We start from the raw sequence: 25371 nt of genomic DNA on the forward strand, positions 1-25371 counted from the left end.
CTCCCACCACATGTTAATGCAAAATACAATAATCCGTATCACAAGTTTAGCAATTTTGATACAGTACATAATTAATAAAATAGTTCAATAATAGAGTGATGTTATAGTGCATATTCAAGTATGTGATTCATAGGTCAGTCCCGTATAAGCAAATTTGGTCATTCGCATATCAAGGAAACCAATATCAGAGTTTAGCGTCCTTCTCAGCCTCAAAAATAGTTTTCGGATCCAATATCCTACCACACGGCCTAGGCATACGCCCTTGTGCCTTGGCCGTGTGGTTTTTAAGCACAAACAGTGAGTTACACGACCTGGGCACAGTCCGTGACCGTGTGGTTTTATACCTTAAACAGTGAGTTACACGGCCTAAGCACACGCCCATGTCCTTGGCCATGTGAACCTTGCACTAAAATGGTCACACACGGCCTAAACGTATGCCTGTGTGGTCTTAATTTGATAAAAAGTGATTTACACGTTCGTTCACACGACCTACCACACGCCTGTGTAGAGTACACGGCCTAGTCACATTCCCGTGTGCCTGGCTGTGAGGCGTTGATAGCCACCATTTCCGGCGACAAAACTTGCAAAATCTAAGGTTTCTGATACGCACCTGTGACGATTTCAAAGTAGTGACAATGACGAGAAGTTCCGAAGCCTAAAATGATCATTCAATAACTCAATGAATCAAGTTTATCAACAACAATGCAAATAATACTCAAAGTACCCCCATCGAAAATTTCGACATCAACTTTCAATGAAACCAAAACTTATTAATGTTATAAAAATATTAATGATTTATTTAAAATTTATTAGTGACTTTTTTCAAATTTTGGGTTGTTAGTGCTTGTTCTCGAAATAGAAACTGGGGTTTTAACTTTCCATTGTTTGGTTTGGATTGAAACATTGAGAAAGAGAAAGAAAGAAAGAACTGAGATATAGAGAAGGCCGGGAAATGGCAAAGGAGGAGTCACCATACAAGGCAGATGTAGTGAAAGGAAAGGTTTGTTTGATCACAGGAGGAGGGTCGGGCATTGGTTTTGAGATTTCAACACAATTTGGGAAACATGGAGCTTCAGTAGCCATAATGGGTCGACGCAAACAAGTCCTTGATGCTGCTGTCTCTTCTCTTCACTCCCTTGGAATTAATGTATATTCTCATCACCATTCCTCTATTTTCTCCAATCTCAATTCACTTCGGTCTCTTTTATTTTATTATATTTATGAGAATTGCATGAATCAATAGCTCTGGATTCATTATATTTATGATTTACATGCAACCCAAGACTCGATCCATGTTCTTTTCCTCTGAATTCAATTAATCTCTTTTCCCCCAAATATATGATCTTCAGTTCCAATGTGGGAAGTGGTCTTATCTGATCCCATGAAAACCAATTTGAGCTCCTGATTTTCAAATTAGTGTCCCTTTTCCTTGGGACTTAGTTCATTTATCTTAAATTTTTAATTTTGTTTTGTCTTGTTGCTTATCTTATAAGTCATCAATTAATTCTCCTTGGTATGTGTCATCTATAAAAAAAAAAATAGTATGAATTATTGGAAAAAACCAAACACCACATATTGTACAAGATCATCTTATATGATGTCATATGCATAGAGTTAGAAGCCAGGAATTGTCAAAAACTATGCCATCTTTGTTTGTACTTTGTATTCGCCCCATCAATTCTTTTTCCTTTTCCATTCTTCAATCACATGTTACGTATAAATCAGCTTCAATACATAATGTGAAACTTTCACATGCATAATATATACACATACACAATTAGTTTTAATTAGTTAATTGATTCCTGATACCAATTGTTTGTCTTTTTCAGTGTTACATGCACTGTTGATTTCGTTGTAGTTTAAGAGCCGGTCAAATTGTACTTGTTTGGTTCCTGAAAAGACAGATTGTTCACCAGTATGATTAATAATGGAAGAAGAAAAAAAATATGAATCAGAAGATAAGGCTTATGACGAGATATATAAACTTAACGCACTGCACAATTCTTTGGATGCTCAGTTCTCACTTTGTTGCACCTCCAAGTTTCTGATGATACAAGCATTCAATTGAATCAGTAGCTTGCTGCTTTGTTTTTTGTTATTGATCCAGTAAATGTTTGCATGCTGGTTTTGTACTTTCTGCTGAATGTTACAGACATTTCATTTTACTTTCAATTTTTTGTGAAGGCTGTTGGCTACGAGGGGGACGTTCGCAAGCAGGAAGACGCAAGAAGAGTGGTTGAATCAACTGTCAAGAATTTTGGCTGCCTCGACATTCTTGTGAATGCAGCTGCTGGCAATTTTCTTGTGTCTGCTGAGGATTTATCCCCTAATGGGTTTAGAACCGGTAATTTGATAAGGTTTGCAATGCCCACAGGGTTATTTCGGTTCTAATCATATTGTAAACAACTTAGCTAAATGTATTTGTTCTTACCTGCACATCCAGTTATAGATATTGATTCAGTCGGCACATTTACAATGTGCCATGAAACACTCAAGTATCTCAAAAAGGGAGGACATGGAAGGAACTCATCTAGGGGTGGATCAATTTTGAATATTACTGCTACTTTACACTACACAGCTTCTTGGTACCAAATACATGTCGCCGCAGCCAAGGTTTGTCATATAAACTTCTTCCTCCAATGTCTCTGCAGCCAAGGTTTTACTCTTCATTTATGCTTATTTCTAGAGTTTCATTATGTTAGGCAGCCGTTGATAGCATTACTAGAAACTTGGCACTTGAGTGGGGAACTGACTATGATATTAGAGTCAATGGTATCGCCCCAGGTCCTATTGGTGATACTCCTGGCATGAGTAAACTAGTACCGGATGAGATTAAAAGCAAAACTCGAGAGGTCATGCCTCTGTATAAGATAGGGGAAAAATGGGATATTGCTATGGCGGCTCTCTACCTTGCTTCTGATGCTGGTGAGTTACTTTGTTCCCTATTCTAGCTTATTGCCATTTACCAATACCTCTACAAATTATATACCTTAGAACTGAATCTTAATTCGCATATTAATGGAATGATGTATTATAAACTGCATCATTTTTTTTTTCTTTATGGATATTTCATATTTAAATTTCAGTTGGGAACATTTCAGTGCATATAATCCATTTTTTCTTGCCCGTAAAATAATCAATTCTATATGAAAGTTCAATTTCTTTTCTTTTTTTTTTTTCAATATTAGCTTCAATATGCCTAAGCTCAACATATCCAGATGCTTGTATCACGGGGCTAGAACTTTAACTTTCCAAATTGCGTTGCCTTAGGTAAAAATTTAGCTTCAAATTCACATGAGCTAGTCCAACTCTTGAAAGATGAGAATTTACAAAAGAAATTATCTAAGGGACCGAAATAAAGCGAAAGCAAACTCAAAGACAAAGAAACAACAACCATACATAAAAGCCACAAGAAAACTATTTACAAAAGTGTTTGATTAAATGCTCTCAAATATGTTGTATTACTCAATAATGGGATGATTATAAATGAGGAGGAAGATCTCTATTTATAGTTGAGTTTTCCCAGATCCAGTGGTACAATTTAAATTACATTGATGATTGAGATTAAAACCTTTCTACAAGATGAGTGTCAAGAGATTTAAATACTATATAATATTATCCTTTAGGCTACAAAATATTCACCATGGTAACTCTAGTTTTATTGGAGTGTCTCATTAGGTTACTAAGGCTTCAAGTAGATGGGTTCCTGTATGTGTTCAATGAATCAGACCAATTCATGTGAGTTAAATAGGTCTCACTTGATCAATTGATTTCTATGATTTTGTACGCAATGCTCATGGCTTTTAATTCGTAGCCCATGACATTCTTCCTCTTATTCTCAAGAGGCTTTCGTCGCATCCTCAGAATGATATTGGTGTTACTCGTCTCAAAACTGCCTTAATACCTCAGTCGATTCTTAATTAGTCTCTTTGTTGGGTAGTTCCTTCTCTCGAAACATTTGCCTCGTCTTATACTTCTGTCGTCGTTTAACTTAAACTGTTTCTCTACTTTGTATATCTCGATTAAAAGAGACCACCACTCTTTCTTGTGTTGAAAATTATAGATTCCAAATTAATTATTCATTAGCACTATTCAAATTAAAAGTGATGATTTATCATCTTACAAATTTAATTATTCATAAGTACTATTCAAATTAAAAATAATGATTTATCATCCAATTGATACATTTCCATGGGACATGTTTCTTTTAAGAAGGATGTCCAATATGAAGGGTTGTAGCTCTTCAAAATTGTATTCATTGAGTGCATATAAATAGAGACATTATTGTGCTCACAAAATATACAATTACAATCAATCTTATTTTCAAAAACTAGAGTAAGAGTTAGGGAATTTCTCGATTTTGCTAATCAAAGGAAATTCAAAACTTCGTTGTATCTCGAGAGGACCTTTTTCTTAACCCTCTATCAACTTTGTGTGGGGGAAAATAGTTCTCTTTGGAAAGTGTCATCTGCGACTCGAAGTGCATTGTTTATTTCCATATAAGTCTCTGATTCTATCGTCTCCACTCAAATATCCAACAATCAAAGAGAACTAATTTTGGAGATGGCGACGGAGGCTAACACCGCGTTCAAAGTGATAAACTAAGAGTTTGTGAAACTTGACTGATTTGATGGTTCAAACTTTAATCGTTGGAAGGATAAGATGTTCCTTCTTACTGTCTTAAATGTGGCGTACGTTCTAGATCCAAACCTATAACCCGTAGAGGATCTCGCCCCCAATGTAAATTTCAAGGAAATTGTAAAAGTAGCTGAACTCAAGAAGAAGCGCGAAGAAGACAATTTCACATGTTAAAGATATGTCCTCAACAACTTGTCTGATCGATTGTATGATCTTTACATGTCGATGCAATCCTCGGTGGAAATTTGGAAAGCTCTTGAAGAGAAATACAACACCAATTGACAAGGTACTGATAATTTTTTTATGATGAAGTATTTCGAATTCAAAATACTCGATAGTATCCCGGTCATGGATCAAGTCCATGAATTACAAGTCTTTGTAAGCAGGCTTCGTGATTTGAAAGTTGTTATTCCAAAATTGTTACAAGTTAGGGCTATCATCTCGAAGTTACCCTCGTCTTGGACCAATTATCGGAAGAAACTTTTGCATATGGCAGAGGACTTTACTATGGAGAAAATACTTAGGCATTTGCGTATTGAAGAGGAAACTCAGAAGCGTGATACGATGTATCTTCCCCAAAGTTCTAAAGTGAACCATGTGAACGAGTCCAAGAACTCTCGAAATGGTAAGCGAAAGGTCACATCCGAGACCAAGGACGTGCAAGACAAGAAGAGAAAAAACTCGCAATTGTTATAATTATAATAAGAAATGACACTATATTAAGGATTGCAGACTTCTAAAAAAGAAGCAAGATGCCACAACTTTCAAAGCCAATATGGTGGAGAGCATTGACTTAATGGCCATGATTTTGGAAGGGATAAAAAATTTGGAGATTGGTAGGATTACTGAACTCAACATAGCCATGAATGATAAGTCTTGTAATTGATGGCTCGACTACGGAGCTACTGTCCATGTGTGTAATGACCGACAAGAATTCAAGAGTTATGAACTAGTGGCAAATCATAAAGTGCTTATGGGGCAACTATCAATCAGTTAAGGTGCTCAGTTAAGGGATAGTGGAACTCAGCTTCACATTTGGGAAGAAACTGACTTTGACTAATGTGTTGCATGTTTCCAATGTGAGAAAGAATTTAGTGTTTGCAAGTATTTTATGTAACAAGGGGTTCAAGATTATCTTGGAATCTGGTAAGCTTGTCTTGCTTAAAGGTGATATATATGTAGGAAAAGGATATTGTAATGAGGGTATGTTCAAGTTGAGCATTGATATGAATAAAGTTAATTCTTCTTTTTATATTGTTGAATCTTATCCTTTGTGGCATGCGCGTTTTGTACATTTTAGTTTTAAAACTTTATAATATATGTAAAAGAATGGTTATCTAAATCTAAGTAATGATGAGTTTGAGGATAAATGTGAAATTTGTATTCAGTCAAAAATTACCAAGAAGCCATTTCCTAATAAGTGTGAAAAGAATTCACAAGTGTTAGATTTAATTTATTCCAATATTTGTGAATTAAATGGAACACTAATAATAGGTGAAAATGATATTTTATCACTTTTATAGTCGATTTCTCTAAATTTACTTATGTGTATCTCATGAGAAGTAAAGACAAGGCCTTTGATATGTTTAAACGTTTTAAAAATAAGGTTGAGAATTTGTTTAGTAAGAAAATCAAAGTGCTTTGTAGTGATAGAGGTGGTGAATATTTTTCAAATAAATTTAATATATTTTGTGAGGAACAGGGTGTGGTACATGAGTGTTCTGCGCCTTATACTTCACAACAAAATGGTTTGGCAGAAAGAAAGAACCGTACTTTAGTAGATATGGTTAACTCGATGTTGTTAAATACTAAACTTCCATATAATCTATGGGGTGAAGCATTATTGACTGCGTGTTATATTCTTAATAGAATACCATCAAGAAAATTTAAAGTATCTCCATATGAGTTATAGAAGGGTTGGATGCGAAACTTAGATTATTTCAAAGTGTGAGGGTGTTTGGCTTACTATAGAGTTCCCAACCAACAAAGAACAAAGTTAGGTCCAAGAGTCGTCAAGTGTGCATTCGTTGGATATGTCAAACACTCTAAGGCTTATTGTGTTCTTGACTCAGTGTCAAATACGATAATTGAAAAATAGATGTTGTAGTCATTGAAAATACGGTTTTCAATGATTTAACAGATTCGACAAAAAATATCAACCAATGATCTCAAGTGATCAAACCAAAAGAAGTCTTTGTGATAATAAGGATACGGAGCCAAGGAAAAGTCAAAGAGTGAGAAAAGTAAAAGACTTTGGTCCTGATTTCATTTCCTCGCAATCTCTAGCATTCCTTATTGAGGGAAATAGAGAATCCGTAATTAGGAATATCCCTATAATGTTTAATGTGGATAGTGATCCACAATATTATGGTGAAGTCATGACTTCTAGGGATGCAGCATTTTGGAAAGAGGCAATTAATGATGAAATGGATTCAATATTATCCAACAATATTTGGGTTCTAGTTTATCTTCCTCAAGGATCGAAGCCTATTAGGTGTAAATGGGTGTTTAAAAGGAAGAATACTCCAACAGGGGGTTCTCCAACCTTTAAGGCTAGGTTGGTGGCTAAAGGGTTTAGGCAAAAAGAAGACCTAGATTATTTTGACACTTATGCACTAGTGGTTAGGATGACCTCCATTCGAATTATTATAGCACTTGCATCTATCCAGTAAAAAAGCGAGTTCCATCTTTGACAATATAAAACTTTCGAAGGTCCAAGACGATAAGGTAAAATTGTCTGATCAGCTTCAGCCTGAGATACCATATTCGCCGAGAGCACACTTCAAGTTACATGTACATCAAATGGATGTTAAGACAACTTTTTTGAATATGATCTCAAAGAGAAAATCTACATGGAGCAACCAAAAGGTTTTGTGCTTCCTGGGAATGAACATAAGGTGTGTAAGTTGATCAAGTCATTATATGGTTTAAAACAAGCGCCTAAACAGTGGCATGAGAAATTTGACTCGATTATCTTATCATATAGTTTTTTACATAATAGTGCGGATAAATGTATTTACACTAAATTCACTGATAGGTGTGGTGTAATTATTTGTCTCTATATAGACGATTTGTTAATTTTTGGTACGAACATGGAAGGTGTTCGTGAGACCAAAGAGTATCTAGCCTCAAAATTTAAAATGAAGGATCTCAATAAGGTAGATACAATTCTAGGTATAAAGGTGAAAAAACATGAAAAGGGCTTTACACTAAGTCAATCTCACTACATCGAGAAAGTATTGGAAAAGTTTAAACACTTGAATATTAAAGATTCGAAAAGTCCATACGATTTGAACTTCAAGTTAAGTGAGAATAATGGAAGGGCTATACCGCAACTTGAATACGTCAGCGCAATTGGAAGTCTAATATATGCAATGCATTGTACTAGACCTGATATCGCATTTGTTGTGTACAAATTAGCGAGATTTAAAAATTGTCCTCGTACCTATCATTAGAAAGGGATTTGTAGAATTTTTGGCTATATTAAGAAAACAAAAAATTTGGGATTATTCTATAGCGATTATCCTGCAGTACTAGAAGGTTACTCGAATGCAAGTTGGATTACAAGTCTAAGTGACAATAAGTCCATATCGGGATGGATTTTTGCAATTAGAGGTAGAGCCATTAGTTGAGCATCCAATAGACAAACTTGCATATCACATTCAACTATAGAAACTGAATTTATAGCCTTAGCAGCTACTGGCAAGGAAGTGGAATGGCTAAGTGATCTCTTGCTAGATATTAAGTTGTAGGCACAACGTAGGTTTGCTATTTTCGTATATTGTGATAGTGAATCTACCATGTCTTGAGCGTACAATAAGATGTATAATGGAAAGTTTAGACATATAAGTTTGAGACATGAGTATGTGAGACAATTGATTAGGGACGGTGTGATAACTGTTACATATGTTAAAACCATTTTAATCATGTCATTGATAATGGAAACCCTACCTTATTCTAGCCAAAAGTTAGTTTCAAGGTTCAAAGGGTAATAACAAGTTATCGAATGACAACGTACACTAAAGATCAAGATTTAGTGTTTATATTTTAGAAGGATGAGTTTTACTCTTAATAGATGAACATTAATTGTCATGAAATCCACCTTTATGGACATGAAGTGGTGTCACTTCAACGAGATTTTCTTTATGGTTTTCTCTCGTACATGCTCATGAAACGGGATGAGCATATGGTCATAATGGTGCTAAAGCAAATTAAACTCTTACTCTAATACTTTACGATTATGTGTGAAATTTTCTTGGTATTAACTTTGAGAGTGATGGTTTAAGCGACTAGCCACCATTCACTTTGTTGATACTCTGAGAGTTTGTACTAAAGGAAGGTTCAATCTACGGACACCCTTCTTTATGCATTATCGTTGTGTACTTATTTTCTATAATTCGCAATCTAATAGGGGATTGTTGGAAATTATATATTGTAAATTAATTAGTCATAAGCACTATTCAAATTAAAAGTGATGATTTATCATCTTACAAGTTTAATTATTCATAAGCACTATTCAAATTAAAAGTGATGATTTATCATCCAATGGATACATTTCTATGGGACATGTTTCTCTTAAGAAGTATGTCCAATATGAAGGGTTGTGGCTTTTTAAAATTGTATTCATTGAGTACATATAAATAGAGGTATTATGGTACCCACAAAATATACAATTACAATCAATCTTATTTTCAAAAACTAGAGTAAAAGTTAGTGAATTCCTATATTTTTCTAATCAAAGGAAATTCAAAACTTCATTGTATCCCAAGAGGACCTTTGTCTTAACCCTCTAGCAACTTTATGTGGAGGAAAATAGTTCTCTTTGGAAAGCATCATCCGTACCTCGAAGTGTACTGTTTATTTCCATATAAGTCTTCAATTCTATTGTCTCCACTCTAATATCCAACATCTTGCCCCATTGTAACTTGTTTCAATTAAGATCCCCTTGATCCTCATGAATAGGCTTAGACATGTCCACATTAAACACTAGGTTACCCTTAAGTATTGTCGTTAATTTTGTTTTGTAAGCCCTTCGACTTATCTATTTTAGAGCTTTGAAAGGTACTTTATGTCTTTGCCAAGCCAACAATAAGTCATAATGAAAAACACTGAATAAGTGTTTAAGATGTATCCCGTTCAACATTTACTTTGTTTAATTACTTAGTGTGCATCACTTCTTTCCCCATGAAGTTTAATGTATAACCCATCTCTCTCATAGGTGGTATTCCTATTGATAACTCAATAGGTTTTGTGTCGATTTGTTGCACCTTTAGCATTTCCAATGGGGTCTCCTTAGTATTACGATTTACCAAGTCAATGTTCTCATTGCACAGAACATCCTTGGCTAACTAGAATGTCAAAAGTTTCTTGGATTCACTTATCATATTTTTAACTTCTCAGCACAATGCATTATTTTTTTCGAGTTTTCAAAATACACATGAAATTGGTAAAAGTAACAAAAGAAAGCGACAGTTTTGTTAAGCCTTGAATAACGTCATAATAATCTAAATGAATTATCTCGAAGTCTTCTTTTTCTTTCCACTAACTAATTTGTAGCTCAACTTTTTGTGTTACTCTTATAGTTGAAACCTTTTTGGAATTAATAGTCTTAATCCTCCTAGTTGTCTTGCAAACTATGAAACCAAGTTTACCTTTTTTTGGCATGAACAAATCAGATGTTTCTATATCAACAAGAGTACTTCTCATTTGACTTGCGATGTTGATGTCCACAAACATTAATAATATTTTTTCTTGTGACCTCTCTTCGCTCTTTTGTAGAATTGAGTATAATTGACCCAAGCTTTAAAACCTCAATATTTGGCTCCGCTTCTTTATTGATTGCAATGAACTTAGATCGTTATGGGTAATTTTGCACTCTATGCGAACCACAACATAAGAAACATTGTATCTCACATTTCTTTTACATTGATTTGTTTTTAGGTTTCCCTTTTTCATTCTGTGGTGTCCTATTGCCACCATTACCATTGTCGTTCCCAATTTATCTATCTTCATCTCTCCCACTATTACCCTTCTTTTTTGGGTTTGGAAGATTTAAACTTATCAACTCTTTCTACTTGGGATCCCTCTTTTCGCTTTAGCAAAATTGAGTATTATTGATATAAGATTTAAAGCTCCACTCTCATTGGACTTTACTTTCTCTTCTTTAGTAACTGCAGACAACTTAGATTGTTCCAAACAGCCCCACATCCTATGCGGACCACATCATAAGTACTTCACTAGCTTCTTCTTATTTCTTTTGATCTCTTGGCTTCGACACCACTCACGATCTAATGAAGCTTTATGGGTGTTTTCTTTTTTAGCTCATCATCCCCTTTGATGGCAGAAAACATGGATCGTTACGAACAGTCCCTTACCATATACGGATCGCCACATGTATCTCGCTCTTTTTTCTCTTTTGGGTTGTTGGGGCTTACCTTTCCATTTCGTAGTTTCTCAGTACCACCATTATTATTACACTCAACTTGCATTTCATCTTCCCCATCATTACCTTTTCTCCTTGGATTAGGAAAACTCAAACTTGGCTTTCCTCAGAACAAACTCGATTAAGGACTCTACCACGATCATGGCTTTAAAAAATTCTTGGACCTCTTGACGTTCAAATTCATGTTTAATTCATGACTACAACTCATCTATGAAATAGAATAATACTTCTTTCTCCCTTATATTATTGATTTGGAGTATTAGTTCATTAAATTCCTTCACATATTCCCGAATTGTGTCTTATTGCTAGAACCGACGTAATTTCTTCTCGGCATGTTATGGGTAAAATTGATCCTTTAACTCTTTTCAAAACTCCTCCTAAGTCTCAATTGTGGCCTAACCACACATTTCATCTGTAGATTTACACTGCCACCATAAAAAAAATGGAATCAGTGGAATATCTAGTAGTAGTATTTACCTTAACATCATCATGCTTGATGCCCATGACATAAACTATTGCACTATCTATCACAAGCAGTTATTCACCTCTTTTGTGGACCTTGCTCTTTAAACTTTTTCAGTTTGGGAACTTCTATCTCATTGTTTAGTGTTGCACTTAACACCTTTTTACCCACGACAGCTTGGGACACAACAAGCTCTTCTTTGAGCTCCTCAATTCTTGTGCTTAAAACTCTCATCGTGACCTTAGTTTCCTCCTTCAAAGTTATCACCATAGCCTCGAGAGCATTGTCCCTTACTACCAGCTTATTTGCAGTGGAATTGGAGCACCCCTCTTATATTTTCCATATTGGAATTGAGAAAGACTCCAGTATGCTTTCTTTGAGTTGCTCTTCTATCGAGTCCAACTTTGCAGTTCGTTCCTCAACTACCTCGCATGTCCCTTATATCCCTCATGGACTTTTCAAGATTGACAACTTGACTTTCTAAAGCTGATAACATATTTCTCGATCGACTAGCTTTCCTGGCCCTCCCACGGGTCTCCATTGACTCAACCTGTCTGTCTACGTCTTTCATTATCATGATCGGTGCCATTGAAACCTTAGCTCAGATACCAACTATCACGGGGTTAAAACTTTCGTCTTACAATTCGTGCGGTCTTAGGCGATTTCTTGGGTTCAAATCCGCCTAAGTGAACCTAACTCTTGCAAAGTGAGAATTCTCGATAGAAATTCTCCAAAACACCAAAAATAAAGTGGAAGCAATTCAAACGAAAGAGTAGAAAAAGAACAGAAAATGCCACAAGAAAAGCCAAGTTTTTGAGTAAATATTCTCAATAGTATTCAATTATTTTGAAGGATTACAACTAAGTGATTACAAATGAGGGGAATATCTCTGTTTATAATTAAGCTTCCCCAAATTTAATGATACAGATTGAGTTACATCGACGGTTAAGATTTGCATCTATCTATAATATGAGAGTCCTAAGAGATTTAAACACTGTACATCTTTATTTTTTAGAATTTACAATAATTACCTTAGTAACTCTAGTTTTACTAGAGTGTTTCATTGGGCCACCAAGGCTTCAAGTAGATCGGTTTCTACATATGTTCCATGAGTTAGGTTAGTTCAAACGGGTCAAATGAGTCTCATTTAATCAATTGACTTCCATGAGACACTCTTTGTGCATTGGTCACAGGCTTTGATTTGTAGCCTGTGAGACTTGTACTTAGTTGTATGGCTTTTGCATTTACATATTCTTCTATATATATGAGCAACTTAGTTTTCTCCTCATAACTTTGATACTTTCTATAATTGTTTTAATTTTCTCACCCTTCTATTCTTATGGTATATCACTAACCTATAGTAATAAAAAAGATAAAATTACTTCTTTATTGGATTTAATTTCTATGCTCTGGGTGCAATAGTAGTATCCTCTTTATGAAATATAGAAATATTAGTGTTGTATCAATTGTTAACTAATAAATTATGATTGAAGTTTAATAAATGGAGTTTTAACTGTTGTATGAGTTAGTGTGGTTAGTTATCAGCGAATTGCAATAGGGTACACAAGGAAATCAGTTTTTCTTTTTGTGTTTATTTTATCAATAGTCTCTTTCTTTGCCTTTTATTTGAATAAGAAACTATGTCATTCAGGTTTAGGATGAATGTTGGATATGGGTGTATTCAATTTTTTAAAATGTTTTGTTTTTCATAGTTTTAGAGGATCATGCTCATGTCCCGGGGCTAGAACTTTAGTTTGGCAAATCATGCAGCCTTAGGAGATTTCTTAGTTTCAAATTCGTCTAAGTCAGCCTAACTCTCGGAAAAGTGAAAATTCTCGCAAAAATTCTATAAGGTAAAACTCGAAAGACAAAAGAAACTATGAATGAAGAAAAAACAACATAAAAAAAATACACACCAACTATTTGAGTATATGATCTCAAAAGTATTTTATTACTTTAAAGGTTTACAATTGAGTTATTACAAATGAGGGGGAAGGCATCTTTATAGTTAAACTCCCCAAGATCTAACAGTACAGATTGAGTTACATCAGCGATCAAGAATGGTGTCTATCAACAAGATAAGAGTCTTAAGGAATTTAAATTATATTTATCCTTTAGGATTTACATAAATTATCCTAGTAACTTTAATTTTATGGGAGTTCGTATTGAACCACCGAGGCTTTAAGTAGATGGGGTTCTCCATATGTTTCACGAGTCAGACCAGCTCAAGCGGGACAAATATGTAACGCCCAAATTTTCGGGAATTCTGTGAATGTTGGCAAAATTTCATGCTTTAATTTTGTCATTTGTGAGTGAAATTATGAAATAGGACCTATGTGAAAATGTTTGAAAATGCTATAGGCTAAATTGAAGTGGCCAAATAAATAGGAGTGCAAAATAGGAGGATTTGCATGACAAACCTCCCATTTTATATGAAGTGGTCAGCCATCATGTTGTTGTAGACAATATGTGCACTTGATATCCATAATTTATGGTACAAATTGATAAAAATTGATAATGGGTTAGGTAAATGTTTCATGATAAAAGGTTAGGTAAATATTCCATGATAATGGGTTAGGTAAATGTTTCATGATAATGGTTTAGGTAAATGTTCCATGATGGACATTTCATGTCTTTTGAATTAAAGAATTAAATGGATGAAATATGAAATTTTATTAAAAAAAAAGGGGGTGAAAAGAACAAAGTTTTGTCCATCTTTGTTTATCATAGTTTAAAGTTAGAGAAGAGAAAGGAGAGGAGAAAGCTCTTGAATGTTCGGTCACTTGGGGAAGAAAATTGAAGGTAAGTTCATGGTAGTTTGCTTTTATTTTGAGGTTCATGAGTTCTTGATTCTACCTTAACTCTTGAAGCATATTTTGGTTTTTAGTTGTGTTGTGAGCATTTAGTCATGAATTAAAATGAAGGAAATAGTTGTTGTTTCATGTTCTTTTGATGAAAAATGGAAGATAGGTGAAGTTGAGCCAAACAAATGAGCATGCATGTGCCTTAGATGTTAAAGGGAAAAATAGGCTAATATGTTGTGCTTTAAAATGATGAAATGGAGATTATACTTCAGTAAAATCATAGATATGTGATGACTGATTGGTGATATACATGTTTAAATAACATGCATGCAAGTTATGTGTGAAAGAGTGATTTGGTAATAAATCTGCTTGGGACAGCAGCAGTAACGTGATTTTGGAAAATCACCATAAATTGTTAGAGAAGAGTTAGAAGGTGAATAAATTATGTAATTAAAGCTTGTTGAGTCTAGTTTCAAATGGAATAAACGAGAATATATTTTGAATTCTGTACAATGAGAAATTTGATTCGTAATGAAGAGTGGTCAGATTAGTCAAACAGTGAAACATGCGAAAATTTGAGAAAAATTTGGTATTGATTGGCCAAACCAAAAATTCTAAAAATTTTATGGATATAAGATATATGAGTCTATTTTCAGGGAAAATTAACGGCACTTGATTTGGAGTTTCATAGCTCCAGTTATAAATGATTTAGTAACTGTTGTTCAGGAAGACAGCTTGCAGTGAGATTATGATTATGTGGTAAACATTGACAAAAATTTGTTAATGAGTTGCTTATTGATTTCTTATAAGCTTACTATGATCTGTAGGTGTGGTTGGCTGAATATTGTAAGGCGTTAATACGTAGTTTGTATTTGAATAGTTAGATTAACGTGTTAGTAATCCAATTGTAGGCGGTCGTATGTGGATCTCGTCAGCATATCGTCGCAAACAGGTGTGTAACTAACACCCTCTTTCTTAGTCTGGATCGGCAAAAGTCGAAAAGCTGAAATGTCGAAAATCGGTATTTTGTAGATTTGCGAGTGTGCGAATGCTCGTGAGGTAAATCGATTAATGTTTTTGGTAAGCTACAAAATTTGGACTGCAAAGTGCATGATTTCTGTGCCCTCGATATTTTTGGGCTTAATGGGCCAAAATTGGAATGATGAGCCAACGAGCCCAATTCGGTAAGAACCCTCGGTACGTGATTCTGTTAGTACGTGAAAAGTAGGACTATGCATGAAAAACCCTAAAATAGATAAATTACTGAAATACCTTTAAAAGTAGAAAATTTACAGTTTTACCCCTAGTAGATAAATTACCGAAATACCCCTAGGTTAAATTGACCTAAATGCATGTTTGACTGTTGTTATTTACTGCATGCCATGTTGTTATTATCGATGCATGGGATTGGGATATTGACGGAGGAAGTCTTGAAAGTGGCTTGTCCACGTCTTGGAGGCTTTGCCTCAATTATCGATAAGCGAGCAAAGCAAATTTGCAATCTGTGGAGTGTTAAATTTGAGTGGGTTGAGCTATTCCCCACATGGAGTGTAGGGCTGATGCGGTGGAGTGTAGTGGTTGGTGGGTTGAGTAGTCTCCCAAATGGGCTTGCATATGTTATTGATATTGCATGTATTTTGAAATGGGCGATGGGCCATATCATTATCTGAATAAGGGCTAAGGCCCGTTTATTGTAATCTGAAAAGGGCTCGGTCCAGTACCATGTTACTGAATGGGCTTAGGCCCAATAGGCTTGAGCTGACTTGGGCTTTGAATGGGTTTTTCTTACACACTGAGTTTCCCCAAACTCACCCCTTTTATTTTCATCCACGTAGGAAATCCCCAACCATAGTGTGCTTGGAGCTGTGAGGGAATTCGGAGTGGCCACCCGTTCTGAAAGTTTGGTTTTCTTCTGGTGAACTGGACATTCTATTATTTACGTTGAGGTTTGGGTTTTTTAAATGTAATAAGGCCGCTTAATTATTTTTGATGGTTTTAATATGTATTACTAAGATAGGTATTACTTATTTTAACTGTTGAAATTGGATAGCTTTAGGGCGCGTTTTCAAAAAAAAAAACAACAACAATTGATTTCAAAATAACACGACAACAAGCAAAGCTTCCGCAATGAAAGTATTTTCCAAAATTAATCACTTTTCCTAAAAATGACTTAATCAAATTGGTTTCCTAGAAAAATACATGACGTTAAGGTGTGGCAATGGCGGTGTGCATGTCTAGGATTGGATCCGAAGGGAGCTTGGTACTTAAGTAGTCTGATAGACTCACCTCCTCTTTTCCGGTTTCCTACCTGGTGCACAGCTTCCATTCACTTTAACCTATAATGAAATTATCTTTTAAAACACTAAGTAGGTTTTTCTAGATCAATAATATAAAATGTTTTGAACGCTTCGATGTGGTATCTCAGATCCGGCCATAACGTCTGGGCCGGGTTTGGGGTGCTACAAAATAAGCCCCATTTAATAAGTATATGGACATTCTGTGCACAATAGTTAAGAGTTATAATTCACGGCCCGTGACATTTTCCCCAACCCATTCTCGTGACACCCTCATCGTGTCCTCGAAGTGACATTGGTTTGACTTGTCTTAGAACTATCCCGATGTCTCGCCTGATTCTCAACTAGTATCTTTTTCGGGTAGTTCTCTCCTCGGAACATTTTTCTTCGCTTATAATTTGTTGTCACCTAACTCGAATTGTATTTCTCATTTGTACATCTCAATTGTAAAAGGTCACCGCTCTTACTTACCTCCATTGTGTCTTGCCTTGATTGGGATTACCTTGATCTGCATAATAAGCTTGGACACACTCATATTTAGCACCGACTTAAACTTGAGTATTGTTGCTAACTCTAATTTGTAAGCTTCTCAGCCTACTTACTTTAAAAGGGCTCTTATGTTTTTACCAAGCCAATGGTAAGTTGTAATGTAAAAAAATTAGATAAGTGTTTGTGATGTACCACGCTCATAACGTTTACTTGATCTGATTGCCTAATTTGTATCATTACCTTTTCCACAAAGTCTGATGCATGACCCACCTATCTCATAAATGGTAGCCCCACTGATGGCTTAACAAGTTTCACATTGGTATTCAGCCTCTCTAGCATTTACAAAAGGGTATGCATAGCACTTCGATCTACCAAGTAAATATTCCCAACACACGAAACATCCTTTATTAGCTGGATTGTTGACAATACATTAGTTTCACCTCTCGTGTCTCAACTTATCAACACAATGCATTATTGTTGCCGAGCATCCAAGATACAAAAGTAATTGGAAAAGGGAATAAAAAAGTATTAATCTTATCAAGGAAATTCAAGCCAAGCACGAAATCATAATCATCTAAGTGTATTATCTCAAAGTCTTCCTTGATTTTCCATTGTCTGATCTATAGCTCAACTCCTTGTGCTACTTCTACAATTAAGACCTATTTAGAATTAACAGTATTGATCTTATTGATCGATTTGCTAAATGAGAGACCAAGTTTACCCACGACTTTTTTCGATATGAATAAGTCTGATGCCTTCATATCAACAAGATCACTCCTTCTTTGACCTACAATGTTTATGCCCACATTTATCAACTCTTTGTTTCCGGTTCCTCTTCGTCTTAAAGCCTCACTCTCAACAGGCTCCGCTTCATTTTCTTTAATGATTGTGGATAGCTTAGATTACTCTAGACAGTCCCGAATCATATGCGGACCCCCAACATAAGAAAATTTTCACTGGCTTCTTATTCTCTCTAACTTTATTGGCTTCGATAGAATGAACAATCGAACCAAACCTTATTTATGCTTTGTTTGCTCACTGTCCCCTTCGATGGAAAAAATTACAAATTTCTTTAGACAGTCCCTTACCATTTGTGGATCATCACAAAAGAAATGTTTCATTGGCTCATTCAGTTTGTTGTTGGGTTTCTACTTCTTTTTATGTGGTCTCCCATTATCACCATTTTTATTGTTGTCACTATTGCCACTTCCATCTACCTTATGGTCTCCACCATTTCTCATCTCTTTGGGTTTGGAAGACACAAACTTGTTTTTCCTTTGTCCAAGCTTGATAAAGGACTTCGCCTCGACCATGACTACAATAAGCTTAGTGATACCTTATTGATGCAACTCTTGCTTCACCCAAGACTTCAAACTCTTTCAAACTAGTAGTAACCTTCTCAATCAAGTCAAAAATTTGAAGCATCAACTCATTAAACTCTCAAATTTACTTTATAATAGTGCTTTGTTGCATAAGTCGATGCAACTTAGCTTAAGTCTCCTTCTCGGTATATTGCGGGTAAAATTGTTTTCTCAACTCTTTTTGGAACTCCCCAAGTTCCAATTGTGGTCCCAACTCGTTTATTGTCTATGCAGCTATGACACCACCATAAGAGAGCAGCATTAGTAAAATAAACTACAGCAGTGTTTATGTTAGTGGCATCGTCCTTGATGTCTATCGCACGAAAGTATTGTTCCATCCTTCAAACAAAATTATTCAAGTCTCTTATAAACCTCATCCTCTTGAACTCTTTTGTCTTAGGGTTATCCATTTTACGTTGTTTAGGGATAGAAACTAACATCCCTTTCCTACAGTAGCTCTACACATAGCAAACTCTCCCTCAAACTCCTCAATTTTTGCCATCATTGCCTCAACGTCTTCTTTTAAAGTCATGATCAAAGCCTTGAGAACATCATTACTCTTAGATATTCTCACAATCTGGTCTTCAATAGAGACATTGAGGGTCTCCTTCATCACATCCCAATTAGCACTAAAAGCCTTTTCCTTTCAGTCCTTAAGTTGCTCTCTCATCGAGTCTAATTCATTAATGCGTCCCTTAAACACCTCGATTGTTTCTTTCAAATCATCCATGGGTTTCTTGAGATTGGTGGCTCGACTTTTCAAAGTCGACAGCATATTCCTCGATCTGTTATTTTTCTTATACCTCCCATTGGTTTTCATCGAGACATTTTGCTCATCTCCTCCTTTCGTAATCTCAATCGGTGCCTTTGAACACTAGCTCAGACACCAATTGTCACGAGCTTAGAACTTTAGTCTAACAAATCATGCTACCTTAGGTGATTTCTTATTTTCGAATCTGCCTAAATTAGTCTAACACTTGTAAAAGTGAGAATCCTCACAGAAATTCTCTAAGGCATCGAAGGAAAGCGGAAGGAAACTTGAAAGACAAAAGGAGCTACAAACGAATAAAAAGCCATAGAAAAATAGCACACACCAAGTTTTTGAGTAAATGTTTTCAAAAGTATTTTATTATTTTGAAAGTTTACAACTGAATGATTACTACAAATGAAAGGGAATGTCTCTATTTATAGTTAAGCTCTCCCAAATCCAATAGTACAAATTAAGTTATATCGACAATCAAAATTGGTGTCTATCTACAAGATAAAAGTCCTAAGGGATTTAAATTCTATTTATCCTTTAGGATTTACATAAATTATCCTAGTAACTCTAATTTCACTGGAGTTTTTACTGGACCACTAAGGCTTTAAGTAGATGGGCTTCTTCATATATTTTACGAGTCAGGCCAGTTCAAGCAGGTCAAATAAGTCTGATTTAATAAGTCCATGGAACGTTTTATGCGTAATGGTCACATGTTTTAATCTGCGAGCCGTGGCACACACCATGATCAAATGTGTCAGTCACAAGTGTCAAAACATGGGGTATTTTTTATGTAGTCAATAAGGTATTTACTAATAATATAAGATAAAAGCTGCAGTCGAATAGATGAGACACTAAAAAGAAGTAAAACCAAAAAGATGAAATGTAAAATTTGAGTGGCACCTAAAGTCACCATTAATGACCGATTAGCATATATTTCCCCCATCTTGCCGTTGCTTTTCCATCTTTAATACTTTTCCTGGGAAGTTTTGTGCTATTGATTCATTTGAATGTGAACTTTTTTAAGGTAAATATGTGAATGGCACTACCCTTGTAGTTGATGGAGGACATTGGCTGAGCCAGCCTCGCCATATACCAAAAGAGGGAGTAAAGAAGCTGTCTCGGGATATTGAAAAGAGATCTAGAGATAAACCAGTTGGAGTTCCTACCAGCAAGCTATAATGTTCATCTAAATGCTTCAACATATAGCAAAATCTATAGTTTCATATCTGAACATTTCAATAAGGCCTCTCATGGTGGTTAAATAAGTAATGAAACTGCTTTACCAAGTCTTCTCAAGCTTAAACGACACAGGGAAAAAGTAAGTTCCTTTAAGTTCCTTTCAACACTAAAGGAACCTACGCATATTTCAGCTTTTACTTTCAATCTACCTTCTCAATGCTTTTGTTTTAACCTTGTCGTTGTTATCGTAGGATACAAAATTGGATTGCTTTAATCAAGATTTGATGAGTTGTTTCAATTCATGTGAAAATTTGAAGAGTCGCTATGCGGGTGAAAATATAAATAGAATGTTATTAAGATTGAAGATATTCAAGCATAATATGTTGAAGAAAGAATTGTATGAAACTCTGATTTTATTAATCTATTTTATTTACACACGTGCAGTTTAATTAATATATTATTTAGGTAAAAAAATTGACTTTTTTTATCTCTCTACATATGAAATAAGAAAAATGTTTAGTAAGACGGGGAGTAAATTACTTAATAAAATGGTTAAATTCTTTAAAGTCGACACCTGCTGGCTTCATATCACTGGTTTTTCTGCTCAAATGAAAAATGGAAAATATCATGAATAGTCTCTCATTTTTTATCAAATTTTCATGATAATAAATTGTAGTTACTCTTAATTGTTTTTTATTTTTCAATTGCAATACAATATTAATAGGTTTCAAGCCTAGACTTACGTAGGAAATGCAAGTAAATATAATATTGATTTTATTATTTTTTCTATTCTATATTTTTCTTTAAGTTTTGATAAAATTATGTGGGACCATTTGTGATATTATTCTATTTTTAGTTGAGTATAACCTAAAAAAAATGGCTTGTTTCTATGCTTTAAACTTAAAAATGGAACAATGTCATGAATGTTCCCTCATAATTTTATCAAAATTTCAAGACAAATTTTTAAAAGAAGAAATTAATAAAACCAATGTCATATTTACTTGTAGTTCCACCAAAGTTTTGAAATATATTAATATTGTATTCAAACTGAAAAAAAAAAAGTAACTACAATTTGTTATCATGAAAATTTGATGAAATATGGGGGGACAATTCATGATATTTTACCAATTTGTATTTGAGCAGGGATATAATTATATGGAAGTCAGCAGCTTAGAGGTGTGCATGGGCCAGGCGGCCAGGCCCGAAGGCCCGTCCAAAAAATGGGAGGGTTTGGGTAAAAATATAGGCCCGAAAAATGGGTCTGGACAAAAAACGAGGCCCGTTTAGGAAATGGGTCGGGCCTCAGGTAAGATTTTTTTAGCCTGGGCCCGGCCCGGCCCGACTCGATTTTAATATTAATTTTTTTTAAAAAAATTATTTTTAAGTTTAAGTAACTTTAGTACTTTTACTTTACTCTTTTTAATGTTATTTTGATATTGTAAAACTTTTATTATTAATATAATTTGGTTCTTAATTTAGTTCTAATTTGTTCAATTTTTCAATTTTAATATAATTACTTTTTATTATATTTTTAATTTATGTATTATTTTAAGAATTATTTTAGTCTCATTTTTTATTTGTTTTTGTTTTAATATTTGTTTTATGTTTTTAAATGTATTTGATTTATTATATTTTAAAATTTTTATTTAATAAAAAAGCAAAAAAAATTAATATGGCTGGTCAGGCTCGGACCAGGCTCGGGCCTACCATTTTTTCTGGGCCAGGCTTGGACAAATTTCTAGGCCCGTATTTCGGGCCGGGCCCAGGCCCGGGCCTTGAAAATAGGCTGAAATTTTTTTATGGGCTTGGCCCGAACCCGAACCCGACCTAGCCCAGCCCATGCACACCTCTACAGTAGCTGGAGGTGCCGACTTTGAAGTTGGATCCTTCAACTTCAACCATTTTGCTAAGTAATTCACTTTCCCATCTCTTTTGCTAATTTTTTTTCTTTTTTTATCTTTAAAAGCCAAAAAAATTCTATATAGCAATTTAGTTAAGAGTTCGTATTAGGTACACTGTATAGTGTATTTTTTTAAGTTTACAAGCAATACTAAAAATTCGCCATATGTCTCACTTTTATATATATTACTATACCTTACAGGATATTTGTCTTTACCCCAACCTTGCTTGTGGAGTTTAAAAACTCCACTTGCAATGTATCAAATATTATTTTGGTGATATTTTGCATAGTTGTGAATTTAGTCATTATATTTGAATTGATTAACTTTAATTTTGTACTTTTAAATTGATTAATTTTAATCTTTATACTTTTAAAATATTGAAATTCAATATTGGTCCAAATTGTAGTAGTTAAATTCGTTAAGTTAAATTCGCAATTACTTATGTAATGTAGATTTAGGACATTATCTCTAATTGAATCATTCTTAGTCTTTATATTATTTTAACCTTAACATAAATGACAATGCTAAATCCATTAATTGATATTTTTATAAATAATATGTGAAAATAGTAAGGTGACATAATATTATTAATGTGATAATATGTTGTTGCATCACAATTTGGAAATGGAAAAACTTAATTTAAAAAATTTTATAGTTGCCATGCAGTCAAGACTAAAATTTTAAAAATGAAATAGTATAAGGATTAAAAATGACCAAATTAAAGTATAAGGACTAAATTCACAACTTAAGCTTTGTTAAGGGTGAGTATTTGCTTTGGAATGTCTCACTCCCTCAATAGGGTGTCTTTGCTCTGTTTTAACTAGAGTTTTTTTTCTCCCTACTATGAGGAAAGCCAAAGGGGTTCATTAAGTTTCGATGGGAGCACTTAAGTCCACCAATGAAATGTTTTATCAATTGCCTTTACCTTTGGGCTCTCCCTAGAGTAAGCAAAAAGAAACTCGAGGCTAAAATCAAACATAGACACCTCAGGAATAATACCTCCACCATTGAGGGAATGAGTCACTTTAGAGTAGATACTCGCCCTCAAAATAAAAGGCGCCTTTTATGAGTTTAAACCCCACCAAGTCCAAATCATAAATCATTTTCTTGGTGGATCTAAGCACTTCCACTGAAACTTTGTGAACCCCTTTGGGCTCTCTTTGGAGTAGGAAGAGAAAAACTTGAGGCTAAAATCGAGTATAGATACCTTAGGAACAATACATTTACTGTTGAGGGAGTGAGACACTACAAAGTAGATACTCACCCTTAACATAAAAGGTGGCTTTAATGGGTTTGAATCCCACCAAGGCTAAATTATAAAATATTTTCTTGGTGGACCTAAATGCTTCCATTGAAACTTCTTGAACCCCTTTAAGCTCTCCTTAGGGTATAAAAACCAAAACTCAAGGCTAAGATCGAGCATAGACATCTCGGGAACAATACTTCCACCCTTGAGGAAGTGAGGCACTCTAGAGCAAATACTTGCTCTCTACAAGCTTAATGCAAGAACTCCTTTGGGCTCTCCTCAAAGTAGGGAGAGAAAAACCCGATGTTAAAATCGAGCATAGACACTCTAGGAACACTACATCCACTGTTGAAGGAGTGAGACACTACAAAGTAGATACTTACCCTTAACATAAAAGATGGCTTTAATGGGTTTGAATCCGGTCAAGGCTAAATTATAAAACATTAACTTGGCGCACCTAGATGCTCCCACTGAAACCCTATGAATACCTTTGGGCTCTCCTCGAAATAGAAAAACAAAAACTTGAGGTTAAAATTAAGTAAAGACATCTTGAGAATAATACCTCCACCCTGGGGGAAGTGAGACACTTCAGAGCATATACTCACCCTCAACCAGCATAATGCAAGAACTAATAATAGCATTTAGTAAAAATGGTATAATATATATGGTAAAGTTTTGGATTCCTAAATACAACTTTGAATAGTATTGCAAATTATATTGTAATTAAAGAAAAGACATTATGAAAACATAACCAAATCTTAGTTAATTAAATGGAAAACTTTTACAACAATTATATATTAAAGTGAAACAATATAAAATATGGATAAAATAAAATAAAAATTGTTATTGAAAAGAAAAGAATATATACGAGAATAGAATGGAGGTTTCATCTCTTGACTTGGTATGTTTATATACAAGTCTATATAGTCTATAAATAAAGAAAGAAAAATAAAATAAAATTCTAAAATAAAGACTAAAAATTTGTAATATTCTCCTCAAGAGCATAAATATTGATCATGTGTAGTTTGTTACATAGATAGTTAACCCAATTCCTATTAAGTGTCTTTGTGAACAAATCAGCAAGTTGTTCTCCTATCCTCACATAACTTGTAGAGATTGACTTATCCAAAATTTTCTCTCGAATAAAGTGAAAATTGACCTTGATGTGTTTGGTTCTTTCATGATAAACCGACTTTGAGGCGATATGAAGAGTTGCTTGATTATCGCTAATTCACCCAAAATTTCGAATCTGAAGTTAATTACAATCACTGAAATGAGTTAATCTTCCTTATTGATTTAATTGGTTTAGTTGTTTGTTTATTTTATTGTTTATCTATTTTTGTTATTTAATTTCATATTTTTATTTCTTTTATGATTCATCCTAATATTTTTTAATAGATTTAATTCATCCTTCATTTTGTACGATGCTCGGAATATTTCCCTATATTCCATTGTAACACAATATTACATTACAATTTGATCCGTATGCTTATCAACATCATTGCTTTATTTCTTATATTTTTGATGTAGTATTTTCCAATTAAACATTCACACGTTTGGCGGTGGTCAGCGAACCATTGATAGCATATTAGATAATTAAATAACTTGTGTAGTTTGAATGTTGAAAGTAATTTTCATAAATCTCAAGTCATGTATGGTTTTATCTAATCTATACGTGAGGTGATGAATATATTTGGCTAAAAATGTCAAAATTTATTGAACTTATGGAGTAAAATATAGAACTAAAGCGAAATAAAAGTATGAAGTTGGTCGAATAAAAACCATACTAGGCAA

At 34.4% G+C, this 25371-nt stretch overlaps 1 protein-coding gene across 2 annotated transcripts; it reads left to right on the forward strand.

Annotated features, from left to right (window-relative positions):
- The first annotated feature begins 787 nt into the window (after positions 1-787).
- Positions 788-20867, forward strand: LOC108452465 (peroxisomal 2,4-dienoyl-CoA reductase [(3E)-enoyl-CoA-producing]-like). Of its 2 annotated transcripts, XM_053028881.1 has the most exons (6): positions 788-1147; positions 2185-2344; positions 2444-2613; positions 2703-2925; positions 20276-20569; positions 20682-20867. In XM_053028881.1, exons 1-5 carry the CDS (start codon positions 953-955, stop codon positions 20428-20430), a joined length of 903 nt encoding a protein of 300 aa, XP_052884841.1. In that variant the 5' UTR covers positions 788-952; the 3' UTR covers positions 20431-20569; positions 20682-20867. The 2 variants fall into 2 exon arrangements, with proteins under 2 accessions (XP_052884841.1, XP_017605747.1); XM_017750258.2 differs by lacking the exons at positions 20276-20569; positions 20682-20867 and adding an exon at positions 16183-16374 and having other exon boundaries at positions 792-1147.
- The last annotated feature ends 4504 nt before the right edge of the window (positions 20868-25371 follow it).

The sequence above is a fragment of the Gossypium arboreum genome, chromosome 5 (genome assembly GCF_025698485.1).
Source record: "Gossypium arboreum isolate Shixiya-1 chromosome 5, ASM2569848v2, whole genome shotgun sequence".
In the NCBI taxonomy this organism is placed as follows: Eukaryota; Viridiplantae; Streptophyta; class Magnoliopsida; order Malvales; family Malvaceae; genus Gossypium; species Gossypium arboreum.

Excerpts from the sequence above, each read along its gene's own strand:
- LOC108452465 (XM_053028881.1), top strand. The coding sequence starts at position 953 with ATGGCAAAGGAGGAGTCACCATACAAGGCAGATGTAGTGAAAGGAAAG. Across the intron at positions 1,148-2,184 it reads TTCACTCCCTTGGAATTAAT|GCTGTTGGCTACGAGGGGGA; the intron begins GTATATTCTCAT and ends TTTTTTGTGAAG. Across the intron at positions 2,345-2,443 it reads CCCTAATGGGTTTAGAACCG|TTATAGATATTGATTCAGTC; the intron begins GTAATTTGATAA and ends CTGCACATCCAG.